The 10,770-nt window shown below is 38.2% G+C and overlaps 1 protein-coding gene across 2 annotated transcripts in view; it reads left to right on the top strand.

The window, feature by feature from the left end:
• COPB1 (coatomer protein complex subunit beta 1) overlaps positions 1-10,300 on the top strand; it is a 34,655-nt gene extending 24,355 nt beyond the window's left edge. For both annotated transcript variants that reach the window (XM_024202157.3, XM_024202156.2), the window contains exons 17-22: positions 638-782; positions 2,258-2,377; positions 2,862-3,007; positions 6,373-6,462; positions 7,492-7,647; positions 9,880-10,300. In XM_024202157.3, the coding sequence (XP_024057925.1) occupies positions 638-782; positions 2,258-2,377; positions 2,862-3,007; positions 6,373-6,462; positions 7,492-7,647; positions 9,880-9,939 (717 nt within the window). In that variant the 3' untranslated portion in view covers positions 9,940-10,300. The remainder of the gene's footprint in view (positions 1-637; positions 783-2,257; positions 2,378-2,861; positions 3,008-6,372; positions 6,463-7,491; positions 7,648-9,879) is intronic.
• Positions 10,301-10,770: the final 470 nt, after the last annotated feature.

Consider the following 10,770-nt stretch of genomic DNA (forward strand, 5'->3'; position numbering starts at 1 on the left):
CCAGAGAAGATGACTTTCCAATATTTGGTTTTCGTTCAGTTTAATCATAACTCAGCATTTTCTGGGTTTCTAATGTTGGCTTTTTTTAAAAATAACTGTAACATTATTGTAAGTTGGAGGGGCAGAGATTCTATGGTTTAGAGCGTTTTTTTAATCCTTAAGAGTCTGATATATATTCTGAACTTTAACTCACATTTAACAAAATAAAGTATATGCATATAAGGGGGGGGGTCTATTGCCTATTTAGTTAATCTTTTCATACCTGACGACCCTCTCGTAACAGTGAAATTTATGAACTTTTAATGGTTTTTAAATTGATTACTTTAAAAAAATCATTAATCAGTTTGTTGACTAAGCTTCTATTGATAGGGTGAAGAGTTAGATTTTTCAGGGGCAGGGGTTTAAATACAAACACAATAAGCTAATAGTACGAAACTAAAGCTCTTCTTTGTACAGATCTCTTGTTTAATTTGCAATTTTGTCTTAAACTACCAGTCTCATCAGTCTTAGCAAATATTTTTCTCTTTTTCTATTGTTTTCATTCCCTCTCTACACTTGTGTGACCATGTTCAACATTTTAAACTGACAATGGGGAAAGATACTTCAACAATTTGTATTAATCTTCTTTCCTTGACAGGTTACTCAGTTGACAGGTTTCTCAGATCCTGTCTATGCAGAAGCATATGTTCATGTCAACCAGTATGATATTGTATTGGATGTGCTTGTAGTAAACCAGACCAGTGATACTTTGCAGAACTGCACATTAGAACTAGCCACACTAGGTAAGGAATAATCTAGTGCAACAAGAATATTTGTTGATATAATTAGGTCTGAAATTAAGCAGTGGACGTTGTTGAAGTACAAGAAATTGCATCTCATATTATAAATGCCTAAAGAATTGTTTAATAAAACTGACTACTTATCTTAAAAGGTATTTTAAAATGCCTTTTAAAGAATTGCCAAGGCAGTGTGGGGAAACTTGGACTGCTGTTGCACATGTTTTATCTGCTCTGTGGATGAATAAGGGACCTAGGTAATTCCATCACCTTTCATAAGCACTAAATTCAGACTAAAATTTGAAGAAAAAAAAATCAGAATGGGCACATGACTTGAATTTCACATGGAGGCTGCAGTGTAGGTGTCAAAGAAGCTTTTTTCTGTCTTTATTTTTCTTCACATCAGTTTTAAACATTTAATATGTTGATATTATAGACCAGTGGTTCCCAACCGGGGCTCCACAAGCCCCGATACCCTGCAGGGCAGAAGCTCCAAGCCCATGGGCAGCGTTGGAAGGTGCATGGGGGTCTTGCCCCCACCCGCAACTGCAATGCCAGAGCAGGGCAGTCCCAGGAGCAGCTCCACACCTCCTCTCCCACCACCTGGCCAGGTCAGAGTCAAGAAGCAGCAGTGCAGGATGGCTGCTGCTCTGGCTTGTGCCGTGGAGCAGGCAGCCACGGCACTCCCCCATCTCCTCCTCCTGCTGGTTACTGGGGCTGCAGCTGCTCCTCAGCTCCCAGCCGCCTTTGACTGCTCCTGCAGCCAGTAAGAGCCACCTGGGCGGTTGACCCGGCTCCATGGCTGGCAGAGCCCTAGGGGAGCAGTGACTGAAGGGGAAGGCCCTCCCAGCAAACAGCCCCTATCTGCCCCTTTTCATGCACCCTGAGCTACCCCCCTGCCTGCACACAGCCCCATCTACCCTTTCCCTGCACCCTGAGCTATACCCCTGCTTGCACACAGTCCCTAGTTAGCCTCTCCCTGCACCCTGAATGGTTTTCAAACTTTTTGAGCTGAGCTCCCCCTCTTTGAGTGATAATATTTGGTTGCACAACCACCCACCTAGACAGACTGGGTGGCCTGCTGAGGTGAGTCGGGGTGGAGGTGGTGCTCCATTCCCATGCCCCACCATGCGGAGCTGGCTCGAGCTCTGGTGGGCCCTGCCCACTCCCCAACATAGAAGTTAAACTGCCTATGCCCAAGTGCCCCCCTCCCTGCCCAGGGGCCGAAGCCCAGCGCCATTTAACTTCAGTGGGTTTTGAATCAGTCCATTAATGTTTTAATGAATGTGTAAATTTCATTAGTGCTTCAGCTTTCAAAAATGTATGCTCAATGTTTTACAATTTATTGACTTCATTGTAATTTTGGTAAGATTTTAGAATTCAGATCAGAAATGGTAATCTGCTGTGTCCTGAAACTGATTTTAATTGGACTTTATTTCTTGTCTGTTCGTAAACTTTTCTTTCAAAATTTTTTTAAACAGGTGACTTGAAATTAGTGGAAAAACCATCTCCTTTGACGCTTGCTCCTCATGATTTTGCAAACATTAAGGCTAATGTCAAAGTAGCTTCAACAGAAAATGGAATCATTTTTGGTAATATTGGTAAGTAGACAATTCTGTGTGCAACCTTAAAAAAAGTAGAATATTGAACTTTCTGTGGAGAAGTAGAATTATTTAAAAAATATTTAATGCTGGAAGATAAGTGAAATGTTCTACAATATGAGAATGTTTTATTGCTGGATTTAAAAAAAATTCATTATGAATGTAATTTTTATTTTTATATATAATATTTTTTTAAAAGCATGCTGGTGTAACGCAATGCCTGTGGGTGGTCAGTAGTGGGGATTGAACCTAAGTCTCTTTGGATCTAAAAGCATGAGCCTCTTCTGCCTGAGCTAAAAGACCCACATCTGTTAATTCAAAGGCTGTAGGAGACTTTTAAACCTCTGGTATCCAGCCACTAGAAGGACAGAGACCAACATGTGTTGGTTATACTGACAAATCACAATTGAACACTCATTTTGTGTTGACAATTCTGTAGCCACTTTCAATTTGTAAACCTGTGGTTTGTGTTTCTTGTTTGCAGTGTATGATGTATCTGGAGCAGCCAGTGACCGAAACTGTGTTGTCCTCAGTGATATTCACATTGACATCATGGATTACATCCAGCCTGCTGCTTGTACTGATGCAGAGTTCCGCCAGATGTGGGCAGAATTTGAATGGGAAAACAAAGTTAGTTCTTTTGATGATGATCTATTTGCCATTGTTACCTAGCTTTACACTAGTACCTTATCTCAACAGCTTTCAACAAAAACCATCACTGAAAAATTATTTCAGTTACTGTAGGTGCTTCTGTAACACATTGGTTATTTTACATAACCCAAGCTTCATTTTAAAACTAGAAGGTTGCAGCTGTCTCCATTCTGTAGATAGCTTGCCCTATATAAGTTAGTGTACCGTTGTCTTCTGCCAAACCTCCTCATTTGAAAAGCTGCTCCAGGATATGAAAGGAAGTCTCCAAGCTGTAAAATATGTAGCTCATTGGTTTTAAAAGTCTGATACTTCTGTTGGTTTCCTGTCACTTATTTACTGAAGCTGGGCCTTGCTTTATGTCTGAGGTGCATTTAGAGCTTTACCTCCAATCCAAGGGAGGCTCAATTGCAGCCACACAAATTGACTCAGACGGGGTGCAGTACAGTGTATGAAGCCTGTCACTTATTCTTGTGGACATTGCAGAAATCTTTACAAGCTCAGCATCTTTCAGGTTTCAGAGAATCGTAGAAACGTAGGGCTGGAAGGGACCTCAAGAAGTCATCAATTCCAGGCATCTACGCTGAGGCAGGAACAAGAAAATCTAGACCATTCATGATAGGTGTTTGTCCAACCAGTTCTTAAAAGCCTCCAGTGATGTGGTTTCCACAACCTCACCTGGAACCCTATTTCAGAGCTTAACTACAGTTATAGTAAGAAAGTTTTCTTAATATCTAACTTAAATCTCCCTTGTTGTAGATTAAGCTCATAACTTCTTGTTCTACCTTCTGTGGACATGGAGAACAGTAGATTACAATCTTTTTTTATAGCAGCCCTTAACATATTTGAAGAGTATCAGGTCTCCCCACAGTCTTCTTTTCTCAAGATTAAACATGCCCAGTTTGTTTAACTTTTCCTTATAGGTCAGGTTTTCTAAACCTTTTATCATTTTTGCTGCTGTCCTCTGTTTGATCACATCTTTTCTAAAGTGTGGCACCCAGAATTGGGTGCAGTACTCTAGGTAAGGCCTCACCGTTGCCGAGTGGAGTGGGACAGTTACCTCCCTTGTCTTACATATGACACTCCTGTTAATGCGCCCAAGAATTAGTCTTTTTTGCGGGGGCATCACATTGACTTCATATTCAATTTGTAATCCACTATAGCCCCCAGATTCTTTTTCACGTATTACTGCCTAGTCAGTTATTCCCCATTTTGTAGTTGTGCATTTGATTTTTCCTTCCTAAGTGAAGTACTTTGCACTTGTCTTTATTGAATTTCATCGTGTTGGTTTCAGACCAATTTTCCCATTTTTTTGAGGCAGTTTTGAATTCTAATGCTGTCCTCCAAAGTGTTTTCAACCCCTCCCTGCCTATTTTATAAGGATATTCTCCACTCCATTATCCTAGTTATTAATGAAAATATTGACTAGTACTGGACCCAGGACTGGTCCCTGTAGGACCGCCTAGACTTGCCCTCCCAATAACTACTTTTTGAGAATCATCTTCAAACCACTTCATAATTTTAATCTTGAATGCATTTCCATAGTTTGCTTGTGGGAATGTCACGTGGGACTGTAATCAAAAGCCTTGCTTAGATCAAAATATATCCTGTTTACTGCTTCCCGTATATCCAACAGGCCAGTAACCCTGTCAAAGAGTGGAAGTAATTTGCATGTGATATGCACATCAAATTGGGCAGCTCATTAGGGTCATTAAATAGAAAAAATGTGTACAATCTCAGTCTGTAATACAACAAATTACAATTGTACCCAACTAAAATGAATGCTAACATACTTTTCAGGCAGATTTTTTTCTTTTTCCCCTACTCCCTCTAGATTTCTTCTGTCTGGTAATAAGAGTCTAAACACCGGGGCTGGGAGCTCCCCGAGTCCAAATGATAGATCTTTAGCCCTCTTCTGTTAGCACAGGCAGTGGTTGAGCTGGCCCAAGAGCAACTTCAAAGGGACTGGTTCCTATGGTTGGCTGTTTGTGCCAGCTTGCACCCTTTTCCTTGGGCACTGCTTTTCAGCAGATACCTGGATTTTTTTGGCAAGGTTTGAGCTAAGGTCATAATTTTTTGTGTAAGCTTTGATGTACTAGGGCAGCCATCGTAAAAAGATCTTTGAGAGGAGGCTATGTGGTGCGCTTCCTGGAATAGTGAGGCAGTAGAGCCTTCCATACCTGTCTTTTTTCCCTTCCTCACGCCCCTTGACTTTATCATCCAGTTTGTCTGAGAATTCCTTCCCTGAGTCTTGAGCCTCGAGTAATCCTGGATCTTCACAATATGAGATATAGCAAAGGCAGTTTGATTCTGGCATGGGAAAGTTTCTAGCAATGAAAAAAGGAAAAATAGATGCACACACATTCATGCACAATCACTCTCACTGCTCCACACTACCTTTCTTGCAGTAACCTGACCTCCATGCAGTTCTGCCTGACCCAGGCTTTTGTTGGCCAATTAGCAGAGTAAACCCCTTCTCCCAAGGAGTTTAAAGTAAACACCTAAAGCCCCCCTTCCCTCTCAGACATATAAAACAGGTCCTGACCACTTGTAGTCATTAAAGTTCCAGTGCCACTTTAAGAGTATAAGTTTTTTTGTGTCTTTTCCCAAGTTCCTGCTCTAATTACGATTAGGGTGACCAGATAGCAAGTATGAAAAGTCGGGACAGTGTGTGGGGGGTAATAGGTGCCTATATAAAAAAAAAAGCCCCAATATCGGGACTGTCTCTATAAAATCAGGACATCTGGTCACCCTAATTACGATCATCCTATCTAAATTTCTCTTGCAGTTTCAACTGGATACAATACTCTTCTTCACTTTCTGTCCTAAACTGTCACAGTATCATTGTACAGTGTTGAACAGTATCATAGTACGCTATTGAACGGCTGCTTTTTTCAAGAGGTGGCTGTATTTCATTGGAGGGTGAAGTAAACACTAGCATTGGTCAGTCAGAGAAAAGCTACTGGACTACATGTATCTTTGACTTGTTCTGGTGTGGTAATTCAAATGTAAACATTTAGGCTGTAGCTAGACTTGAAGCAACCATTCATGATAAAGACTCTTTTCACATGTTTAGCAACGTATGGTGTACACTTATTGTGACTGATATTTAAATATATGGTAGAAAGTAAGAGGCCATCCCTACTTAACCACTGGATGGTGGAAGATGCAACTTTTTTGTAAGATTCTCCAATATAAAAGGACTTACAGCCATCAACAAGTACAGTATGGTACTACAGGATAACTGACAGTGGCACTTTCTTTTCCATAGTCTTAGAACAAAAAGATTTAAAACGTGTCAGAGAAGCTGATGAAAATGGTCACACCTTGTTCTTTCTTTCTTGAAGGTTACAGTTAATACAAACATCATTGATCTAAATGAATACTTACAGCACATACTAAAATCAACCAACATGAAATGCCTTACCCCAGAGAAGGTAAGATACTTGCTGAAAATTCTTCAAGTACTTTTTAAACTGGAGTAAAATTACTGTGCGAGTATAAATAGATTTGGATACCAAAATATAGCATATTTTTTTCTCCCTCTTGAATTCTTCTTGGGCATTGATTTCACTTTTTGAATAATGTAGAGTTATTCTAACTTTGCAAGCCACATGTTGCATAGGATAAGTTTCTTAGAACTCACATCAGATATATTTATATATTTAAAAAATTCAAAACAAAAACACACATTACCAAACAGAGACACTCCTGCGCACACTTCTCCCTCTAGAGAGAAGATGAGAAAACAAACAAACAAACCACAGATGTGTAGTCCAGTTGATTAATTCACTACTGGAAGGCACTTAGATACTAATGATGATGAACGTAGTATAGGAACCTATATAGAATAGTATTTTCCGGTGCCCTTTTTGGAGTTTGTGTTCTTTAGACTATTTACCTGGTCTAGTTTCTAAATTTATAAACCTCCACCAATTATATAGATCTTTGTTTAGTCTGGAAGATTTTAGTATTCTTTAGTATTTAATATACTTTAGAAATGTATGCTCTAAGAAAGCTAAAAGGAAATTCATGTTAACTGAGTAATTTTCAACCACTTTCTTGCTGTAGCTGAGCAAGAAGCAGTTAATAAAATGTCAACTAACATATCTGCTTCAGAATGGTCAGCACAATTTTTTTTCAATAGGTCAAGACTTCCTTCCTTCCTTTCAGTAGGAATTAATCTTTCTTAAAGCCTTTTTGCTATGCATTACTTCAGAGCCTGAAAATGCCAGTTATATCTTGTTTAAATTACTTGATTAAATCTCTGTCAGCTTTCATTTTAGAAAGATCTATTAATGTTTCCTTCAGAACCGGAGTTCAGGTATCTTACAAAAAGCTGTATTTAGAAGGATAGGTTTTAAATATAAAAACCTACTGAGTTGTGCTTAATATGGAACAAAATGTGTCTGTTAAAGGACAATTAGCCTTTTGTAAAGAGTTAAATTTAAGTGTTCTTTCTCTAGGCACTTTCTGGTTACTGTGGCTTTATGGCTGCCAATCTGTATGCACGTTCCATATTTGGAGAAGATGCACTTGCAAACGTCAGCATTGAAAAGCCAATTCATCTTGGACCAGATGCTCCTGTCACTGGCCACATACGAATTCGTGCAAAGAGTCAGGTAATGAATGATGGATTTTTTTAAAGCTTTGTCGCTATCATTTTTATTATGAGTTCTATAAACATTTGCAGAGCTTGCATTATAGTTTATGGTTTATTTTTAGTATTGTTAATTAGATTCACAACTTTCAGGAAAAGTGAAGGAAATCCCTGTCTCAATTTTAAAACTAGGTTTTCTGAATGAAAAGCTTTAATCTCCACTCCCCTTATACAGCACAATTGTTGATTTATTTATTTTTTATTTGGGGGAGAGAGCAGTTCAACAGGTGGAACAGGGTACCTTAAACCAAATTAACGTGCCTCATACAGCAGTGCATTATTATAGTCCAAGATTTTGCTGTATTAACATATCCCATTTGCAGACCTATGTTCTTTTGTTATTAAAAAACATAATGTACCACCAACGTGCCCCTCATGCTGTTTCTCAAAGTGTTGAAACCACCATTGTAATTTTCATCTCATGTTGGAATAAAGGATTCTATTAAAAAAAAAAACAAAAAAAAAACAACCTAACAATGTTAGGAACCATTAAGAAAGGGATAGATAATAAGACAGACAATATCATAATGCCACTATATAAATTCATAGTATGCCATGGCATGCTGTTCTGGCCACCCCATCTCAAAAAAGATATTAGAATTGGAAAAAGTATACAGAAGAGCAACAGAAACCATTAGGGGTATGGAACAGCTTCCATCTCAGGAGAGATTAGAAAGGCTGAGACTGTTCAGCTTAGAAAAGAGACAACTAAGGAAGGATATGATAGAGGTCTATAAAATCATGAATGGTGGGAGAAAGTGAATAGGAAGGGATATTTACCCCTTCACATAACACGTGACTCAAGTGTCACCCAATGAAATTAGTAAGCAGCGGGTTTAAAACTAACATAAGGTAGTACTTCTTCACACAATGCACTGTCAACGTGCCAGGGGATGTTGTGAAGGCCAGAAGTATGAATTAGATAATTTCCTGGAGGACAGGTCCATCAGTGACTATTATCCAAGATGGTCAAGGATGCAACCTCATGTTCTGGGTGTCCCTAAACCTCTGATTGGCAGAAACTGGGACTCGATGACAGTTGCATTACTCAATAATTGCCCTTGTCTGTTCATTTCATCAGAAGTATCTGGCACTGGCTGGTGTCAGAAGACAGAATACTGGGCTAGATGGACCGTTGGTCTGGTCCAGTATGGCCATTGTTATGGTCTTCTATGTATTTGCTGTGTATATAAAAGAAGTCTACTTATATAAAATATTCTCACTTGCAAAAAAAAAACAAAAACAAGATGATTTTATGGGAATTTTTTGGTCCTTAGAAAACGTAACCTTGAATAAAGAAGAAACTAATGTATAACTAGAAGTATATTACATAGCTTATCATAAGGGTTCCTTTAGGACTTTTGGATTCAAAAGAACCATTTACTTTACATGATGCTGTTGGAAGAATTTTGAAATGGTTTTGATAGAAGTGGGTAGTATGTTTACAATGGAACCGATAATGTCAATGGAACTCCTACATTAGACACTAAGTTCAGTTAAATCTGTGACTTGGTCTAACCTAGGGAGTAATTCACTATTGATTGAGTAGCAGCTGGAACTTTGAATTTCCTTACTTTTGTTAGTTTTACTGAGACCCTAAAACACACACACATACTCTGTTTATGGGCTAGTCTCATTTTTTATGGAGGTGGAAAAGATTTTTGGGGGCTCAGCATGTTGAGAGCTGGTGTCTCTATTTATAATTATTATTTTGTGTGTATTATGATAGTGTTGAGCTTTTCCAACACTCTAACTTCAATTACTGCCATTTGGACTGACTTTTGTAACTGCTGGACTGACCGCATTTTAAAATGGTGCAACGTCAAGGGGTTAAAATTCTTGACTCTTGCTTTTTTGGGGTGATGTTACAACTTTCTAGTAGCAAAAGATATAGTCTATTTACAGTTCATTATTTCAGCAAGATATTGTACGCAAATCTAGCTTATTCATGCTTTTTGGAAACTATGTACTGAACTGTAGCTACAAATAAATAAAATGTTGTCATTGTTGAATTAGAAATATTTTCTTTTCCATGTAATTAGTTTCATGAATTTTATATACTGAACTGTAGGTTAATACTGGTAACAGAGAGGTGGTGGTGTTTTGGGGGGTTTTTGGGTGGGGGCGTTGAGATGATAGTAATTTTATGAAATATCCAAGATGTGAACATCTTTCCTTCTTTATTTCCTTACAGGGAATGGCCCTAAGTCTTGGAGATAAAATCAATCTGTCTCAGAAGAAAACGAGTTTATAAACTTTCCAGATAGTCTTTTCAGAGCTTTTACAATTAAATTTTAGGTATGTGGCTTGTTGGATTCAGAACATCTTGTATTCTTCCATGTTCTGTAATTGTAGAAGCAGAGCTTTTGTGCTGAATGCCTTCCAGCGGATAATTTATAGATTCTTCTGATCAATATTGAGTAAAACTTTAAAACATCAATTTATTTTTTTCTCTTTGTCTTAGAAGTCATGTATACTTTGTCTCTAATATATACTGACTATTTCACAGTACAATAAACAAATCTAAGCCAGGCTGGTTTTGTCCTGATTTACAAATAAACTCAGTATTATTTGATTACTACTTTTTATATTTCAATAAAGTAAAGTTACATTGCTTGCAATGTTTATTGTGAATGAATAACCCTGAAGCTTGTAAATATGCAGCTAAGTGACTCTTAAACTAATACTGTGATGTGCCCAAAGGAACTAAACTTCAGAGTTAAATCAAAGACTCTCTTTTATGCAGTTGGTTTAATCACCTGGCACTGGCAAAACTTCAATACTGTAAAAGATAATGCATATTTCACGAACATTTGCTATTGTCAAATCCCAGCTCTTGCCAGCAATGGGTGAAATTTAAACTAAGTCATGTTCTTTAAGCTGATTCTGTTTGAGAGAAATTGGAATAATGAATTAGGAAAACCTTGGTGTTTCTTTTTATCTGTTATGAGTCTGTTTTTAGTAGCATATTTTGCTCATCTCAGAATACCAGAAAGGGAAAGTGGTGTGTTAGCACTAAGCTGTAGAAATGTAAGCAATGTTTTAACTGGATGCAGTGCACATAGCCACCTTCAAAAGATCAGCA

Source organism: Terrapene carolina, unplaced genomic scaffold, assembly GCF_002925995.2.
Source record: "Terrapene carolina triunguis isolate 2854851 unplaced genomic scaffold, T_m_triunguis-2.0 Scaffold96, whole genome shotgun sequence".
In the NCBI taxonomy this organism is placed as follows: Eukaryota; Metazoa; Chordata; order Testudines; family Emydidae; genus Terrapene; species Terrapene triunguis.